The sequence below is a fragment of the Danaus plexippus genome, chromosome 4 (assembly GCF_018135715.1).
Source record: "Danaus plexippus chromosome 4, MEX_DaPlex, whole genome shotgun sequence".
In the NCBI taxonomy this organism is placed as follows: domain Eukaryota; kingdom Metazoa; phylum Arthropoda; class Insecta; order Lepidoptera; family Nymphalidae; genus Danaus; species Danaus plexippus.
This window is the reverse complement of record NC_083538.1, coordinates 965,259-986,632: the sequence shown is the minus strand read 5'-3', so window position 1 is coordinate 986,632 and position 21,374 is coordinate 965,259. Positions and strand designations below refer to the sequence as shown.

At 32.0% G+C, this 21,374-nt stretch overlaps 2 protein-coding genes across 4 annotated transcripts in view; both read right to left on the bottom strand.

The window, feature by feature from the left end:
- The window catches only part of LOC116768781 (CUGBP Elav-like family member 4), a 281,956-nt gene extending 275,139 nt beyond the window's left edge, over positions 1 to 6,817 (bottom strand). For 2 of the 3 annotated variants that reach the window (XM_061526812.1, XM_061526815.1), the window contains exon 1: positions 6,543 to 6,817. In XM_061526812.1, coding sequence (XP_061382796.1) covers positions 6,543 to 6,590 — 48 coding nt within the window. In that variant the 5' untranslated portion in view covers positions 6,591 to 6,817. The remainder of the gene's footprint in view (positions 1 to 6,542) is intronic. The other variant, XM_032659604.2, reaches the window with a different exon arrangement.
- A 10,194-nt stretch (positions 6,818 to 17,011) lies between these two features.
- The window catches only part of LOC133318725 (CUGBP Elav-like family member 4), a 36,404-nt gene continuing 32,041 nt past the window's right edge, over positions 17,012 to 21,374 (bottom strand). Inside the window, exon 2 of the mRNA XM_061524477.1 lies at positions 17,012 to 17,115. Coding sequence (XP_061380461.1) covers positions 17,012 to 17,115 — 104 coding nt within the window. The remainder of the gene's footprint in view (positions 17,116 to 21,374) is intronic.

The following is a 21,374-nucleotide window of genomic DNA, read 5'->3' as shown; positions in this document are numbered from 1 at the left end:
ATTAAAATATCGCGAATTTATGTTCCCGCTTAATGTTGATCTCATAGCATTTTATTAGTGCGATAAACACAGATCATTTACAATCAAACATAGATTTTGTTTCCAGGTGAGGCGAAATGGAAAACAAGCATTCCTTTTTGAACCAATAGTGGCACTATTTGGCAATACACAAGTCGTTTGGAAAACTCTGATGCCACATCCAAGCCTCCTGAGAACAATTCCTAATGGAATATAGCTTTATACATCGCCTCAAACTTTCACGGCAAACTGATATTTTTGAATACGAAGGACTTCTTCTTCCAAACAATTGTTAAGCTAATTCACGTCATTTGATTAGAGTCACGTTACAAATCAATTTATATTATAAGACAAAAAAAAAACTGTTCAATCAATTTTTTTAAATCCGTAACAAGTATTGAATGTCCATTTGTATATGATATAAGTAAATATATTTGGTTCATTTGCAGACTGAAATCAATCCTTAAGTTGGTTTAAGGTTTTTTATTTTTAACCCTTTCCGAAATTCGTGAGAAAGGAACACAATACAAGAAGCAATTAAACCCTCACGTTATATTATGTGGTAAAGGGTATTTTTAACAAGGGTAGAACGTGGACGTATCAATCAATTACAGAGGCCGACGCCTCAAGCGATATACGCTGCAGATAGCGTGCCGCACCTATCTAATACTTTAGGTCACAAGCTAGAGCGATCATACTAACACTCGTCATAAATCTACATGCATATTTATTTCTTCAACATACATATAAAATTTAACTTGCACAAAAGTTTTGAGTTTATCGTCGACTATACTTATACGACTTATACGACTTTTACTTAATCTAACAATAAAACAAGACGTTTTAGTGCATTGGATATAAAAGTTTATAAATAAACTTACCTTTATTTTGTTTATATTCTAGTTTCACTTGACTGTAACATTAATTATAAATAATCAGGATAACGATAACGAGAAATAGAAGTTACAGAAAAATATACACCTTTTAAATAAAATACAGCTTTATTTCAATGTCTCATAATCAATAGATTCTTTAAAATCATAAATACGATTTAAAATTATAAAATAATCATAATATTATTATGAATAAATCTATAATAATTTAATAAATATCAAATTAAAGTAAAATAACATTTAAAAAAAAATGTAATTCGATCGCTTTATCTCATGAAATGGACTCTACAACATGCCTATTGCTCACAGCCCTAATCAATACCTATCCGGCTGTTATTTGCCGACATGACGTTTTTATTAAATAAACTTGAACCGGACTCGTCTTCTATTTAGTGATTATAATAAAATGACAAATCGACGAAGCATCACTTGGTTGTTGCTGATATTGTAAAATAAGACAAACATACATTGACACAGGCAAATATCTTTTGAATCCTAGACAGTAAAACTTGCTTCTGTGCTCTTTACCAATCCATTGAAATTCTTGGTGAAATAAGGTACCTTTACATTATTTAAGCCTTACAATATGTCATACAAAATTTTTTATCGGTTAGATATTCAACGTGATACACATTACTTGAACAGATAATAAGAATATAATAATAGAAACATATAAATCCAATTCATAACTCAGTAATAATGAACTGTATAAAAGAATAAAAAATATTCCTCAATTAATCCAGAGTTGAGTCCGAATACCTTCACGGACAATGGATTCCGATGAATTTCATATTTCGAAGTTGAATGCTAAGGCTGAAGAATAGAGACAGATGTCATCTCGTCATATCTTCCTATAATACTCAACAATTTATTAATTAAAGATGACATACGACCGTCGCTTGCAAAATTATAAGAGGCTAATAACCCACTTTAAGGTTCCCGAATTATGAAACAGGGACAATAAAAATAAATTTAATATAATTACACACAATATTTCACATTTACGTACCTTATTGTATAATTGACAGGTAACAAAGGGATATAGACAAGTGGCGACTGAATTAGTAATGCAATAACATACTTATTTTTATAATATAAATATATGTAAAAATTCATTAGAGAAAAACATAAAAATAAACGGCACCCTTTTATTCTTGGTTGTAAATGTTTAGTTTATTCAAAGCTATAAAAGGACCACCAAGAGTGATCTTAATTTAAACCGTATTTCATCAATATTCAATGTTTAACAGTGACAAATACCCACTAGAAAAATATATGAGGATAAAAGTGGTACTATGTAGTTTTATTTAGGTTTATCAACTTATATTATGCTTGTCGGACGTAAAAAGTTATTAAAAATTATAAATCTGAGCGGTTCGTCTACATTTTAAAGAAGCTCTAAATAAAGCCTTGTCTTTCTTTAGTTAATTAAAAACAAACTAATACTTCTAATGTAATACTGTCTCACCACTTCAATTAAATTATCACTGATTTAGTTAGAAATGATAATTAATGAATGTCATACTCAGTTAATATGTGAATATTGTATCGGGAACAATATTAAGATTTTTTAAGCGATCTATTTTAGTATATGCAGGTTTAAAATTTTTAGGAAAAAAAAAATCGTAGTAGAAGGACAGCAACATGAAATCCATATTAAAAATAAATTCATTTTTATTGATACGACGTCATTTCCCATAGAAAACCGAAATTCATTATAGCCTAAAAATCAGGCCACCTCGAATTCTACACAATTTGGACATGTGTTACAATAATGTTCTATTTCTATCCGCCGGCGAACTCGTAAATAATCCATTTGCTTTTGAATCGAACGCATACGTTGTTGGTTATAAATACACGCATACCATATCGCATTTACAACGAAACTGATGGGGTTAAATAGATATCTTTCGATTTGATGTTTTGCAATGGAATGGGAAAAGTAAGATGCCTTTCACACATAAATTGTGTATTTTTTTATATCAATATTAAATAAAACTTTGAGTACAAAAATCGTAATTGCAATGTTAAGTAGTTTATATTACACGCCCCTTATTATTGAAATAACTTTTTTTAATAAAACATATTATTGAATCTCATTTCCTTTCTTAATTTTTTTTTAAATATATCATCGTCATCATCTTTAAAAAAGCTGTTTAAAACGTTTCGTCATGTATCGCTAGTTTAACTTATGCCAGGCCGTTGGTATTCTTATATCTATATATATTTTTTGTATTCTTTATTTTAACATTAAGAAAACGTAACTATAAAAATTGATAGCTGTAATATCCAGTGACGTTTTGTAACAACATTGATATTTCCTTCTTTAGGTAAAAATACAATTTACATGTTACAATGTTTAAAAATTAATATTTTCTTTTTCGTGCCCAATAATACAATGGTCATTCTTTATGAAAACGGAAAAAAAACTGATATATTTTTTTGCATTTGCTGAGATATTTATCATGCTATATTTTAATATGATCTTTTTAGAAAACGACATTTTAACGCATCCTCTCGTTGTGATTTCAAAGTTCAAAATGAGTTAATTTGGTTGATGTACGATTAAGACAGTTTTCACTTGAATAAATTAAGCCATTTAATAATGTAAAAGCATTAAATGAGTCCCTTGATTCATTCATGATTAAATAATATGAGCGATTAAATAATAAATAACTGGCACTGGCATTGAGGGGGTGCTATCTAGCAATACATTCTTTAATAAAAATTAAAAATAAAAATTTATATAGTACTTCAAATTGGAATTCTTTTCAGAACCCACTGATACGATTCCCATAGCCCTATACTGTGAAAGTATAATTGAAATAGCTCGTCCGTCAGGTAATCTTGTATTACCTAGCCAAAAATAGCCATTGGGAATAAAATGATAACAAGATTAAATATTATTCGTTTGAGGATAGGATATAATACATTATTATTTCCATACACACTGACAAATATAAAAAAGAATTAAACCTGTAAAAAACATAAAAATATATACAGTGTTCATGCCACTGTAACAAGTGTAATTAATTATTAAATAATCTTTGCAGAAATACTGCATTGTTATGGCTTATATCAGCAGCTGCTCAAAGAAAGCTCTCGAAACGGCTCACAAAGCAGTGAAATACGAAGAATAAACTGCATCGACCTGATTGTGTCCCAAGTCAATCAATATATCTATTATTTAGATGGAGACCAACTGAAGTGCTGAGGTTTTAACTACATTTTCTATTCTACATGTTTATTACAATATCATTCATTACTTTTCTATTTAAACTTATTGTAAAGAAGATTTAAATGTTTATTTCAGTGACAAAAGGAAGTTGTAAGATAATAAATTTAAGGTATTAGAACTAAAATCTAAACATACTGATAAATAGCATAAAGACGAGATTAATCTGAACCGTAAACGTTGGTAATTTTATTCGATCTGGCATTCGTAACCACATTCTTTTCCAACTATCCTCAAACATAGGGTCGTTAATTTTAAGAAGGCAAAATAATTTATACAAAGCCACCGCATGCGTTGATTGATGGATAAAAATAATTTTGAATGTTACAATGACCTTAGGAAATGAATTGAAATATACTTTATATTAACATACGAACATGAAAATGTGTACTTTTCAATTAAAGAGAACGTTGATTTAGGATATTTTTACATTTTAATATTTAGTATGTCCAAGTATAAAAGTAGCTCATTTAATTAAATTATTAATGGAATAGTAATAAGAGACTAATATTATTTTAAGTTTGAAATTTTATTAATAAAATATTTAAAAGTAATTATTATTCATGACGGTATTGTTCTGTTGCCTCAATTCTACTGGAGAGGTATTTGAAATGCATGTGTAAAAGCCTTGCTTACAATGTGAAGCTCACATCTTGCAACTTCATTACAAAATAACATACTATCAACAGCCTGACAAGGTTCAATTGTCAGCAACGTCAACTTGTAATAGTGTTAAATTCAGGCTTAATTTTGACTGACTTGATACTGTTTATAAAAAAATATTTAAAGATATATTAATTTGTAGAAACATAAATAAAAATAATAATATGTGATGCTTAATAAGGCTCTAGTAATTTTTTTGTAATATAATAACATACAACAACAAAACTAACGTTGTTTCCTTTTCATAATATATCAGAACATATAATCACGTATATTGTTCGAGCACTAATTGCTTTGAGGTTGATCAGAACAGTCTAATTGTACGTGCTAAATATAAGAGCCTTCGAGCATTTTAGCTCGACTAATACGAAAGTAGGTTACGGCTATGTCTATACAGTTATATTACAAAGTGCCCTTTATATGATTAAATCCGTACGGAATACGTTTATTGCGCACTAGTAAATTATTAACATTAGACACATTATTTTATAACATATCAGAAATATATTCACAGTCATACTATATGTACTATCATACTATTATAGAGACAGCGCTTGCTGAAGCTAGAGGACGGGCGGATACGATACAACTGACGCGTTCTACATACTGTATAGTACGCTTATTCTGGATTTGCTCACGGAAAGTCTTTGAGAGGCAACATAGTGTATGGTATAATCTATGCTTAATCAGGCCTCTCTTGCCGTAAAAGTCTCTGTGGTTCAATGTCTAATACATAATATGAATGGTTATTTGTAATTGTCTATAAGCAGAAGTCTTGGAACAGAGATTTGATAGGCATTTTTTCTCTTTTTTCAATATTAACATTTTCATAATTTATCCATATTGCAAAACCCAAAAAAAGGTTTACATATCTTTTAAATATATAGGTTGACAGAACTGCACTTTTTGCGTCGTTTTTCCTATTCTCTTTAATGTAATCTAAACTTTTCATTATTTCATAATATGGTAAAACTCTTTGTTGGTCTCAAATTTTTTAATTGTTGTCTAATTTTTCCTTTAATATTATATATAATTGAGAGACCCTGATAAAGTTTTATGAACTAGGCGGATGTTTAAAAGGCAAAAAAGAATATAAGACTCTTGTTTTATTTCAGGCCTCTATGTTATAACCATAGTCTATAGTGTTTCATCGCCTTAACGTAATTAAAACATATATACGATTTTCCTTTATTTGATATCTTAATATCAAAATATAATAATATGAACGAACATGTTCAAACAGCCGGTCCTTTAGAAACACAGTATATGTAAACTTTCCAACACATTAATGGGAAAATTACAAAGTTTTATTATCAATTTACAACCCCAACTTTATAGTAATAGGTGCGAAAATTCCATAAAGCGCTCTCATACCAAACATTTCATCTCTGTTTCCTTTTTTTACACCTTACACGTATATTTTTAGCTTCGTATATATTAGTAAAAAAATACATTGATTTCTCCGAATACTTATTGCAATGTAGGTATATAATCGAAAGCTGTATAGTCATAAGTGTGTATATAACTGGACCGTGTTCGCCTTTACTAAGATTTTATTTGTTTAATTTTCAAATTACTTAAAGTAGTGATCTAAAATAATACAGTTTTATAACATATTCTCTAAAACTTTACATGTGTTAAGGAGTTAAAAATTTAGAGTTTTGACATTTTCAACATATTTTTTTTATTGGTAAAATATTTAGTTATTTGTTAGTATAACAAATGTACCTTACCAGATCATCGTAGTAGTTCGCAATATAAATAAGGGAGTCATAATCCATGGCGGAAAGCACTATGGAAGATCTTGCTGTACAGAATCTTGCAACACTGAGTTCCTATTTGTTAGTTGAGATTTCAAATTCACTAGCAACCAGAAGCTACCCTTGCTTTCGTGTTCACTGTATTTTGATTATCAGCGAAGCTTTGAATTTCACTGTGTGCCAAAGATAACTGATATACCAATGATTTAACTCACTACGCCCTGGTGTAAGACGCATTCGAGTAACGTCAGACGTACACTACCGCCTGTAAAGCTAAAATAAGACCAAATTTTATACACAAATCTTTGATGCGTTTGTAACTATATAGAGATGTTAATACCTTACCCGACTTAATATCACATAGCGCTTACACCAATCCATTTATATTTATTCATGCGAAAAAATAAAACTTTAGGTAATTATATAAATACTTTTTAAATTATAATACTTTATGAAGACGAAATAGAAAAAAAAGTTGAGAAAAAAACTAAAATATTTTTTTGTTCGTAACTCCAAAAAATACAGATAATTTTTCATGAGTAGATATCTGCTTCCGCACTATTTAGTAACACATAAATGCCAGTAATAACAGCGCGATACATTTATTGTTTGAACATTAGCGGAGGAAGCGAGTTATGGCGTATGCTCGACTCACGAGTTGCTCCTAACATTAATGTTAGTTTGTTTTCTAATTCCACGGTTAGTTTTTAATAATGTTATGTGAAAAGAACAAGCTTTTTAAAAATAACCATAAGCGCTTATGCTAAAATCATACAAATATTTAATTTTATTTTTTTGCTCTTATATTTTGCAACTTGATACTATGATTATTTTATAATTTAATTAAAGTATACGAAATAAAATCTATATAACTCCTCGATAAGCAATAAATTGAAATGGTAAGTTTAATGTTTTTTACTTTTTTTTGTATCTAAACAGAATTTGTTTCCGCATCTAGAAAATTCAGTCTTTCGTTAATTCAAAACGAGGAAGAACATTTCGATGTTTCCTTTTTTATTTTCATTTCTTTTCTGTGGTAATTAATATTTTGTTTTATGAACGTTTTGGTTGTGCTTGGATTTCTATTTTATTTTGTATAGCAGTATGTTTTAACGTTTAAAAATCTAATTTTAAGGTACCAAGACAATAGACAATTCACAGTATCAACACGAACTATAAACATTTAATTTCCTTTTAAAGACACGTATTATTATATTATATTTTCATTTAATTTAAAAACGGATATTAAGATTACTTTTTTAGGATGAAAAATGCAATATTTTACCAATGTTTATGTTAAAAATTTGTTTTATATATTTTAAAAATTATATAAGTAAATACACTTGTAAAAGTACCTTCACTCTGTCTTGTAGTACATATATATTATCATAATAATTTATTACAAGTTATACGAATTTCTAGAATAACTAAACTGTTGTATAAAAAGACAAAATATATATATTTTTTGTAAAATATTTCTTCAATGAACCTATATAGTTCAGAAATAAAAATAACCTCAGTTTCATTATGTAAAAGTAATTCAAACCTATTAAGTACGTTATACCTAAACGCTTAAATACGCACAGACTGACATGTTAAAGCGGTGGCGGACGGGGTAAAATGTCGCTAAGCAAAACCACACTACCGAGAACAATTTATAGCTATGCCAACTGTGGCCTGTAATGCACGCATCCGGACAAATCTATCGACTAGATATTGATTGTTGAAAAGTTAAAAATATATATAAATTTTATATTTTAGGTGCAGACTAAAATCACTCAGTTAGACGAGCGGTTATAATATAAAGCAAAAATTAAATCTTAAACGTAAAATTTGAAAGTTTTTTTTATAAATTTTAGTTGTAATTCTAGTATTAAACATTTAAAGATGTTAAATTAAAAAAAAAACTTTAGTCGGTATCCTCTCCATACATCTGTTGTCCACGCACGACCTGTTGCGATGCACTGGATCCTTTCCAGTACTTAAGTGAATTATTCTCAAATAAAGCCATTTTAGTTATCATTTACATTTTTCAATTCTCTACACCCCCTTGCCAAGTTACTAATTCTCCGCTTATTACATAAATAATAAAAATGCTTTTGACTAAAAAAATAATTTTAAGAACTTCTACAAAAAATACTTATGACAAACTTATATATTATTCTTCCTTTAAAGAGTAAATAAATACTGAACTATCCAGACAATCCCATAAATGCGTTTGGATATAAATATGTGTATGGGTGTTTGCTACTACATTATGCGAAAAAACACTAGGTATCTTTAATTGAAATTAATGTGCCTACAGGAAATACTGCATTAAAAAAATTTTAGGCTTAGTTTTGGTCCATGAAAGAACGTAATAGAAAGTTTCAAAATCACAAGGAAAACCAAAGTTATAATATAGTATTTATATCCTGCCACTTTCAAAGCAGTTATAATGGACATACAATGCAACAGTGTATTTTATAAAAATGAAAAAAATGCTAATAAAATGATTAGAGTGTCCTAAATATAAAATAATGAGCTTAACGTATTACTAAATTCGAGATAAATTTAAATGTTTCAAAACAGCATTAAAACTTGAAAACTATTAAGAAAGGTGACAAAGAAATGTACGTGCGGCAAGTGACGTCGCGAGTCGTTACTTCGACTGTAATTTCACCTGCACTTTAAACCGTAGATTACAGCGATTCAAACGTCAGAGCACGTGCGGAAAATTCTTTAGCTAGCAAACTTCTATTATATCGTGAAATGTTATTTTTAGTTATCGCCTCCCATAACTCGGCCCTTAACGTTTCTATTCCATATTGTTTAGAACTTTTTTAAAATAAATTTTGAAAAATAAATGTTTTCTTATCAAATGTATTAAGTTTGTAAAATATTTTACAATTACAGTCAAAACTAAGTGAGTGATAACTTCGTAAGCGAAAACACTATATTTATGAGTGTATTCACAAGGTTCCGTCATTATGCCCTCGTTAATCATATAATGATGGAATAATCTATAATAGAAATATAAAATTATTTGTTGCATTTACCTCTTTTAACAAAATTTCTACTTGCATGTACCTCTATAAGCGGCAATAAAACGCATTTAGCTATTTCTATCTATTATTCAGAGCAAAATTTTGAGAGACTTATTTAATTGGAACCAAATTTATATTGCAAATGCAACCAAATGCAATGGACGGCCCCGAGTCCCCGGCAGCCCCACTGGCCCCGACTACGGTAGTGGTCTCGGTAACGGTGGGGCTAGGAGTGCGAAGAATCCCCGGCAGATGCCCGGCTACCAATTCAAACGACCGCTGGCCCTGGCAACGCACAACATACGCACTTTGAGGAATGACGAGAAGATTGTTGAACTGGAAGAAGAATTGACTAAATAACGGTGGGATATTTTGGTGTTGTCTGAAATCCGTAGAGAGGGCCAGGATAAGATAACCCTGAAATCTGATAATCTGCTCTTCTACTGGGAGGGTGACCAACAATCCCAAGGTGGTGTCGGATTTCTCGTTCACAAAAGGTACTCATAAGAGGTACTCATTGAAGTTCGTTCAGGGATATGCGCCGACTTTGTCACGCCCAGATGAGGAAGTAGAGTCTATGTATGAGGACATTAGTAGGGCCATACATACTAGCAAAACTCACGTCAATGTTGTTATGGGAAACTTTAATGCGAAGCTAGGCAAGAGAAGTGCTGACGAGTTAAAAGTGGGGGACTTCGGGCATGGGCAACGGAACCTAGAGGACAGAGGCTGGCAGGTTTTCTAGAGAAAGAAGGACTCTTTGTGATGAATTCTTTCTTCCAGAAGCCGTCTCAACGAAAATGGACTTGGATGAGCCCTGATGGTTCCACGAGAAATGAGATAGACTTCATTATGAACGATAAGAGACGAATATTCAATGATGTCTCAGTGATTCACAGAGTGAAAACCGGTACTAATTACCGAATTGTGACAGATACGTTGAATAGAAACGTTAAACTGGAACGGTCCCGTTTAATGAAGTCCACGCTCCGACCTACTCGCCCTCAGATCGAAAAACCCGAAAGCTTTCAACTCAAGCTTTCAAATCGTTTTATTGCCTGGAAGTTCACGCATCGGTGGACGAGATCAACAACAGGTTCGTAGAAACCGTCCACACGGTTGGGTCTCAGTTCTTAAAGACTCACCGTACCACTACAACTTAGAGGCTCTCCGACTGCACCCTTAAATTTATTGCTGAACGACGCTTGCATAGATTGCAGTCTCTTGATGATGCTGAGTCGCATGGCCAGCTTAATAGACATATCTGGAAATCCTTGCGTCACGACATTCGTAACTTCTATACTGCTCGTATCAAAGATGAAATTGAGCGAAACAAAGGCTCCAAAGTGTTCGCAAGGGATATGTCTATTGGGCAAAGCCAGGTGACAAAGTTGAAGCGGGATGATGGCAGTCTAGTGTCTATAAAAGCGGAAGTCTTAAGGGAAGTTGAGAACATCTATGTACGACTCTACGATTCGGTCGCAAAGCCTGCTTCTAGTACGGCTACAGACCCAAGAACTAAATTGACCCGACACATTGCCGAGGAGATCCCGAACATCAGCCTGTTTGAGATTGAGATGGCCCTAAAACAGTTTAATAACAACAAGGCACCGGATGAAGACGGAATTACTTCTGAACTTCTGAAAGCGGGTGGATCACCGGTACTTAAAGTCATTCAGAAGCTCTTCAATTCTGTCTTGTTGGAAGGTACCACGCCTGAGGCATAGAACAAGAGCGTGGTGGTGTTGTGCTTCAAAAAAGGTGATAACACCCTATTGAAGAACTACAGACCCATCTCGCTTTTGAGCCACGTTTACAAGCTGTTTTCTAGGGTCATTGTAAATCGTTTCGAACGCAGGTTTGATGACTTCCAGCCTCCTGAACAAGCCGGGTTCCGAAAAGGTTATAGCACCGTAGACCACATACATACGCTGCGATAGTTTATACAGAAGACCGAGGAGTATAACTTGCCGCTCTGTCTAGCGTTTGTGGACTACGAAAAAGCCTTTGATTCGGTCGAAACATGGGCGGTACTGTAGTCTCTCCAACGATGCCATATTGACTATCGGTATATCAAAGTCCTGAAGTATTTGTATAGAAACGCCACTATGTCGGTCTGACTTCAGAAACAGAGTTCGAGGGCGATTCCCTTAAAAAGAGGAGTAAGACAGGGAGACGTTATATCTCCGAAACTATTCACGGCGGCTTTGGAAGACGCCTTCAAGCTTCTGGATGGGAAGGACTGGGCATCAATATAAACGGCAAATATACATATATACATTACTCACCTTCGGTTCGCCGACGATATCGTGGTCATGACAAAGTCGATGGATTAACTCAGTACGATGCTCGAAGGCCTCAATCGAGTCTCCCAACGGGTAAATTTTAAAATGAACAAGGACAACACGAAACTCATGTCTAATGTCCATGTCGCACCTACCGCTGTTATGGTTGAGAACTCGGTACTTGAAGTTGTTGACGCGTATGTATACCTGGGACAGAGAGTCCAGTTAGGAAGGTCCAACTTCGAGAAAGAGGTCAATCGCCGAATCCATCTCGGATGGGCAGCGTTCGGGAAGCTCCGTAACGCCTTTTCATCCAAATTACCTCAGTGCCTTAAGACGAAGGTATTTAATCAGTGTGTGTTGCCAGTGATGACGTACGGATCCGAAAAGTGGTGCTTCACCAAAGGGCTTATGAACAGGCTCAAAGTCGCTCAAAGAGCTATGGCTCTCCATATCTCCAGCTCTCTAGCTATGCTCGGAGTTTCTCTACGGGATCGAATTAGAAATAATGAGATACATAGTAGAACGAGAGTCGCCGACATAGCTAAACGGATTAGCTCTTTGAAGTGGCAGTGGGCAGGTTATAGCCCGAAGAATGACCGTTGGGGCTGAAAAGTGCTCGAATGGAGACCACGGACCGGAAAGCGGAGCGCCGGACGTCCACGAACGAGATAGACGGACGACTTAGTCAAGGCCGCGGGTTCACGGTGGATGCAGGCCGCTTCCGACCGAATCGCTTGGAAGTCGACGAGGGGGGCCATGTCCAGCGGTGGAACATGGCTGAAGAGAGAAATTTATATTTTTATTTAATTTTAAGAATTTTTATTTTATAGGAATGAAAAATTTTGTTTCTCTTATTTTTGTTATTATAGTTCGAGTAGCTCATTCTATTGACAATGACATATTTGACAAAATTTTGGGAAAATAAACCAAACCGTAAACCAGATTTATAAACAAAGTTGCAAAATAAAGTAACAGGTTATCTCATATAAATATTGTTATAATATTATTTATATCGAGTTATTATTTCAATAAAAATATTATAAAGTTATAAACACGTATCTACGTTGTTTTAATTACGTTATTTATGCTAAAACTTTAGTCCTCTATAAATGAGACAAAACCCTTTTGTAACTTTGTTGCCTAGAAACTCGGGTTAGTGAGAAAGCTCTATAAGAAAAAAGAGATTTCAGTTAACTTATACCGGTTTGAAAGTGTGTGCTATGTAATTTTTACACATGTTTTCTTGTTCTTATAAGTTTTTTCAAAAATGTTTAGTATTCCGAACAAAATATCACCTTCCTTTTTCTGAGAACAATTTTATAGTTGATTTTGAAAAATTCTAATTCTTTAGAGTACTACAAATTGATAGATATAATATATATATATCACTGTTATATAATAGCAATCATATTTTGTTCGTTATTGAATCCAAACATTTTTTTCAAATCAAAAAGAGATAGTACTTCTCCAACGCCTTGACCAGTTAGAACATAAATGACAGACATTTCCTAAATCGGTCACGTTTGTATTTGTTTTTACGATTTCTCTATGATCACGTACAAAAAACACACGTAAACTTGCGCTCTCTGGAGACAACCCGTGAAATACACTTTAAATTTTCCCTATGAACTCTTCTTTCTTTATCATCGTCTCTCTTACTCTTGATAGCCATACAATGTTCTTGTGGGTGACGTTTATTAATATGTTCTATGTTGTTGCGGAAATTTGAGACGAATGTTTCCCTTACGTTTATCTAGAACACTTTGTTTATGTTGTTTGCGATCTTTCTTTAGATTTATTTTTTCTATATAAGTAATATGATTAAAGATTAAAAAAAACACAACAAGCTTTTTTTCAATTAAATGGGTAAGTAATTTAATAATTGACGAGAGAAAGAATAAGTGCCATAATGGCGTTCCGCACACCCTATGCTAACCTTATAATTTATGGATACGTTATGGGCTCAAAATTTCTTACGCCTGAATTATTTAATCTGTTTTTCCATTAGGGTTTTGCAAAATGACACAATTTATATTCAGTCCGTAGTCCGGGCTCACGAATATGACTTTATAGGAAAGATTAGGATAATATAAAAACATTCAATCACATTACTGTGTCGATACATTTAGATACATACATAATTACTTTTGAGTTAACACCGTCTTATTTTTTAATAAATTTAGTTTTGAATTCCTTATGACATATTATTGATAAAAAAAAAATAAGTTTTTTTATTTTTTTATTTATATTACCAATAATATTGTAGGAAAATTATGTTTTAAGTGGAATAAGTAGGTCGCAACAAGGCTATAAAAGTCTTTTTTGTTTCCGAAATAATGTTAAATTATGATAAATTTAGTTGTGTCCTTGAGATTGTTTAAGTGTATCATTCCTTTACAAGTAACAAGTGTCTATAAACTGGACTTCGACTTTGGTCTTAGGATTGAATAAACAAAGAGGACCATTGGTACAAAAGTTGGGGTTCGTGGATCATACGAGTATATTACAAAATGTGCTAAAGCTAATAGCGTGTGAATAGACCTCAAAATTTTGATATAAAAAAATTACTGACTAATTTACCTAACTTACTAAATTTACCTAACATCCGGAATCCCGTCATCAAAAATATAAAAATCCATCTTCGTGATTACATTGACAAAAAATAACTCGTGAGCACTATTGCTCAAGGGTAACTAAAACGTTAGATAAAATTTTAAATATTATAATCATGAAAATCTTACTTCATTATTTAATATCAAACATTTCATATTAAATCGTTTTCTCACTGTATACCGTAACTTGTCATTTATCTTTCGATTTTGTTCAGTATTCATCATCATCATCATCATCAGCCTATCGAAGCCCACTGCTGAACAAAGGCCTCTTCTCACGTGGAGAAGGTTAGAGCATTAATCACCACGCTTGCTCAAGACGGGTTGGCGATTTCAATCTTATAATTTGAAATTATAAGACCAGGTTTCCTCACGACGTTTTCATTCACCGTCCATCAGTGGTGTCTAAATACTCTTAGAAAGTACTTATGACCCGGAAAAGATCACAGTGGTACTTGCCAGGTTTCGAACCCGTGCCCTCACGTATGACAGACAGGCCTCTAACCTACAGGCCACCACGACTACTTTTCAGTATTACTATATTATATAAAGAAATAAAACCTATTAAATGAGAATGTTAAAAACAAATAAACATATTTATTTTAGACTCTTTAATGTGATGTTATAATTTGTACTGAAGGGCTGTCCTTTTGAGAACACTATGTTAAAATGTTGAAAGCCCTTCTAAAGAGATTTTCTTGACATATGGTAATCAAGGCACGCGTTGCGGTACTAAGGTCAAATTATTTACAGGTTACTTGAAGGATTATCTGTAAATATTTGAAATTATTCAGGTAAATTGTTATTTAAATATGATAATTTAAATTTTATAGTTCTTCGTACAACATTAAATGAAACATTAATTAAGAATTTGTGATTTTTAAGTTTGGATTTGGATTTTATAACTGGCCAGATAGAAAAATTGCTAATGAAAACTTCTTTGTATTTCACGGCGGCGACTGAAATCCTATATATGACATCGTCACAGATGATGAAAGCCGAATTTATTGCTATGAACGCGAAACCAAAAAACAATCATCTCAGTAGGTGTTTCCTTTCGAGAATCGGCCAACTAAGGTAAAATAAGGAAGTCAAGGAAAAAAGATAATTGCCTCACTCTTTGGCCAGAAAAGTCATTTCGCGATAATTGTATTAAAAGAACGGTCACTGGAGACTGGTTTGTCAATCGCTGTTTGCCTGTTGTCTTGGAAAAATTCGACAGCAGCGCCCTCGAAACAGGATCGTCCTTCACCACCACAATGCTTCAGCTTACTCAACAAAACGGACTGTGAATATTTCACTATATGAGGGCTGGTGGCGAGATAATGAGTCATCTGCCTATACAGGCCTGACCTGGCGGCCTCGGAGTTTTATTTGTTTCCAAGAACTAAAGATAAAATTCGAGGTATTCGCTTTACGAGCTCTGAAGATGCGGTGAAAGCGCACGAAAATGCCATAAAAGAGACCCCTAAGGAAAAATGGGCCCACTGCTTTCCTTAGTGGTTCCATCGAATGCGACGATGTGTATAGAGATTAAAAAACAAATAAAAGTATTTTCAACTTTCTACATTAAGCTGTTTTTTATTTTCTAAATGTTTTCAGTGTAACATAGGATTAATTTTAATATATTAAATTAGGTTTAGATTGGAAGCTTAAAATAGAGGAAGGAGGGAAGGAAGGAAGGAAGGAAGGAAAGAAGGAATTTTGTAAATTCACATAACAAATATTGAATGACCACTTATTTTATACAGGAATAGTAATACATAATTAAAGACCAACGTGTGACGTCGCTGTAAAAATATTTCAATGTCAAATACGAGTGCAATATTTGTTTGAAAATAAACAATTTTGATTTTACAAATAGATTTTTTTTGCAATAAATAATAAGAGTAAAATTTTACAACAACTAGGGTGACGTCACGAATAAAGTAGTAACTAATTTAACATTCAATCCAGTTATATTCCGGGACCAAATGTTCAATTGATTATAAATTTTTTAAATCAATAGAAAATTTATCATATAAAAATGCTCCAACATCAACTGTTAATCCAAAACACCATACACAGTGTAAGTGTCGGTTGATAATTAAAAAGCATAAAATATATACCCAGTTGAATCAACATATAAACTTACAGTAATTGTACAACATAAAAATATCAGTTAAAGTAAAACACGTATGAATTGGAAGCGAGTTTCATTTCTATAATAAAATACATTTATACCCGATATTCACTTATATTGTTTGTTTAACAATAACAAATTATTCGGCAAACCAATAAATCCAACAACGAGAAATATCTTTCGCTTTATCGCTTTAAAGGCAGGTGCGTCGTAAATATTTCATTTAATAGACGTCTCTTTATTTAATTATTTAAATACAGATAAGAGTTAAATCGATAGCAATATCATTCATTCTGTTTATTAGTTGAACCTATACGAATATGCAACATCCGTAACTTAAAAATAGATAGGAAAATTGTATTAGTTATCTCCTTGTTTAGTTACACACCAAATACTACGTGACGGTTCTACTTACCCCTGGTAGTGTTCGCTTTTCATGAAGGGCGGTCTGCGCGCTGGAGGCACTTTCTGGATTGAAATATGTCAGGAAAGCACACCCTGTGAACAAAGTCAAGGTTTTTATAATCAGTAATAATATTGAATTGAAAAAAATAGACATATAAAGAGATTTCATGAATAAAATTTACCAAAGGTGTTTTACTTCTATTTGACAAAATTTCAAATGATACATGTTTAATATTCTTTACATAGATGGGATCAACTTGAAAACCATAACATTGGAAAGGCAATAATTGAAAACTCTCTACATTTTCGAAGTCGGTATAAAGTGAAATCCGAACGTATACAACATCAGGAACACACTTATACAAATTAAAAACCTAGAACGAGATATTAAATGCTATCACAATGTCATGAAAAACAAGAGACATCTATTCACGTATAAAAATATGAGCTGGAATCGAATGGAGCGGAAATGCATAGGCGCAGGAAATGAACACGCTTGCGATACAAGATGGCCGCGATTCATAGTAAACTGGACGGAGGACAATTTTGTCATTCATCGTTCGGATGGAAATTCTATTTAATGACACAATAACGAGCTGTGAAATACTAGTCTATTATATATATATTCTGTTGATTATTAAAATTAAAATATATTTACAACTTTAATATAGCTGGATTGTGAATAAGTCATTATTTATGATATAGTGTTTTTATATTGGAACTTGATAGTTCTTGGCTGCCATTCCACCTGATGGTGAAGAAAAAGTAGTCGTAGATGGTAGTACTACTATTTTAGTCTAGACTATAATTTCTTCTTATCTCTGGTTTTATTAGGATAATTATCAACTAGTGGGTATTGATACTAGCTTGAAATAGCATAACTTTTGTAAATTATATATTATTTTTGAACGGTTTTTTCACTGCATAGAAATATACAGTTCCTGTTCAGAAACAATAGGAATATAAATGTTAAACCTCGAATAAAGCCGCTAACTATTTAGGTTATAGGATAATCTCAGTTTATTTATTACTTTCGATGAGATTATTTTTTAGAAACTTCGAATACATTTCATTTAAATAAAGTAATTTATAATTACTTTAAGACGGGGTAAAAATGCGGAAAACTTTTTAAAACTAACGAAACGGTGTGTAGATAGGAGATAACAAGTAACATTTACATCAGATAAGATAAAATACATCATAGAGTGATTTTCAAATCAATCTTTAAATAAATTGCATTCTTTTGCTTGCAATTTTTGGTAACTATGCAATTTACAATAACTATTCTTTATGCAGCTGAGTCATAAGATTCCAAACCAATCAAATATCATATACATGTAGTTATACGAATATTGCCTTCAATTAGAATACAATTATAGATGTTATATTATTCTCATTATGTCGTAGTTTAATGTACCAATGGAATGTGGGTTCTCGAGTTAATTGGTCCATCTGTAGCTATGCGGATTACATAAGCTTTGAAAGGGGCAATGGGCTTTATTTTAAACTGGGTCCACTAGTGGTTTCACTCGCTGTCTATGGAATAACATCCATTTGTGTCCTTCTACTGGCTACGGTACGTGTGACGCACTTTTATTGTATTACAATATTTTAAAAGTATTTTAAGTTTCTCCTTTTTACACATATAACCTTAATATTCTTAATATTTAAGCCGTTAGTAAGGAACAATTGTGTACAAGATATCATGGCTTCCTCATCAAATTCACATACAGAATGAAACGTAATGCACATATAGGCATTTTAACACGATACTTCGATATCAAGCTTGACGTCAAGTTGTAATGTTAAATCTTGCCTTCAGTAAGTTTTGTAGTATTCTTTCATCCTAACAAACTTACCAGCAATCTTAATACGTCACTCAAAACATGTTTATTTTTAATTGCTTACTAATAAAGTATACTACTATCCAACAATTATTTTACACTTTTGTATGTAAAAAATACAAACATTCGATTTAGTCAACACAATAGTTCTATGTAACAATTTCTTGTCACATTAACTTCTGTTGGAGCTATAAACATGGCTACGGAAATAAGCATATCAACCATATCCGAATCCAAATACCTTCACTAATTGCGACCAAATAAGTACAATAGCACGCGAAATTACATTACAGTGTCAGTAATTTACGTGGCATGGTCGAATTTGCATCGACGCCAGCCGACCGCTGACCGCTAATTAGCCAGCAGCTTTTATTTCTATGCTTATCTAAGCCTTTGTAATCTGCTTCTGCCACGCCTTTAACAGGAAATAAGTTTGCTAGTATATCGTATGGGGAACACGTAATTTTCCACTTAAAAAGGAGCTACTGACTTATCGTTTATTACATTTTATATGCGGAAATGTCCGGCATGCAATGCTGTTTAATATAATATATATGGACAAGCTACCTTCATAAACAGACTTTATTTATATCAGTCAAAGAGAGTTCTTATTACCACCTTTCATCGTAAAAATAAATGTTATTTGTTTTCTCGTGAAATTATTGAAGTGTGAAGTATATCGTCGTACTTCAAATTTTTCTTTAAAAAATATGGCATTCATAACGTTAACAAATGATAATTATCTAAGCTTTTTTTACTATATGACGAAATATATAAACTATTTTAAAATGTATTGAAAATAACAAAAATAATCTCAAAAATACGAGAATTTTGCACACAATACTTAACATACAACGGAGACTCGTATAATGAGCTTAAGATCTAATTAGCAAAAATTCACAAAATATCTCCACGGAAAAGCAAAAACTTCCAAGTTTCGTACGCTTAAAAGAAGCATATTAACTAGAACAACCTACTTACTTTATGTCAAAAAAAAATTCATGATACAAAACTACATCATAGCTTTGTCAACATAAGACATATTTTTGTATGTATGCCTTTATAATGTACATAATATATTTAGTACAAAGTTTTTCAGATCACATACTACGGGCACAAAAATTCCTTACGTAATATATTTAGAGTAAACGCAAAGGTTTCTTATAAACATCTTTTAAACAAACCTTACACACGAAAAATTATTATACATCTGTGGAAGTATAAATTGGTCTTATTTTTTCTTTGTCGAAACAATTCAATGGTTTTCTGCTGTGTATTTGATAGGACATTTTTTTGTAAATTTTAATTTATTTGTAAATTTTTTTTTTTGAAAAATTAAAATCTTATTTAACTTATAATAGAAAATTATTTATTTTTTACATCAGTAATAAAAGGAGGTGATTTTTATGAACCTAAAAATTAAACAACTGGAAACTACTAAATTATATTACATTTTTAAAATCCTCAAGACATACATTGTTACTTAACCATTACACTGTCAAAAACAATTAAATCTAAGTCGATATTAACCAAACTAAAAATCACAACAGAGAAACCATTCAAATGAAAAAACAACATCATAATCGGTCCATCCGTTTGAGAGCTGAGATGCCACAGACAGATACACACATGCACGTAATCAGACATCTACGTAAAACTTACATGACCACTCTTATGTTTAAGAGATAGGAAATGGAGAAATGTTACGATTTATATAACACAAAATTATAAATTATAGAAAATAATTCTCTCTTTTAGTCCCAACTTTGCAAAATTTGTCATTAAATTGTCTAAATATCCATCGTCATTGTTAATCTTCTGTAATTATTATTACATTATAATATTAATGTATGCGCAATTTATATTAATTGATTGAATTAAACTGTTCTCTAGACAATTTAATTAATTAGATTACTGAGTGAATTATCCTCATTAACTGAGATGAAGTAACAAGGCTGTGTTTTTTCTTGATCGTAGAATAAATATTATAATGTGTTTAGAAGAAATCTTAGTCAGTAAAACCTTATTATTGATGATATTACTTTGCTCTAAGAGCTTTACTTGTTACTTACTATAATTAAAAAGTGCTATTAATATATATAATTAAACTAACAACTGTAGCTTTTGTCGAACTTCTCTTATATACTTGAAATTCAAGGTGAGACTCCGAAAGGAGTAGTGTAGTAGAGTAGTAGTGCATGTAGTGTGGAAAGGAAAGGAGTAATGTAGGAAAATTATATTATTTAAAACAAACTGATCACGCCATTAATTCTGATAAGAATGCCCAATCTACAACCTTTTTTTTGTGTACACTCTATGTTAAAGGGTATATAACGCGAGATTTTTGGATAAAAATTACATATCTACTGTACTGACTTGCTTATAATATATTAAATAAATGTTGAAAATGTTGCACTACATATAATACTTGGCCCGGTAACAAAAATGAAAGTTTGGACGTAACAAACGTTCTGTCGAGTGACCACTGGATAAAAAGTCAGCTCAGTG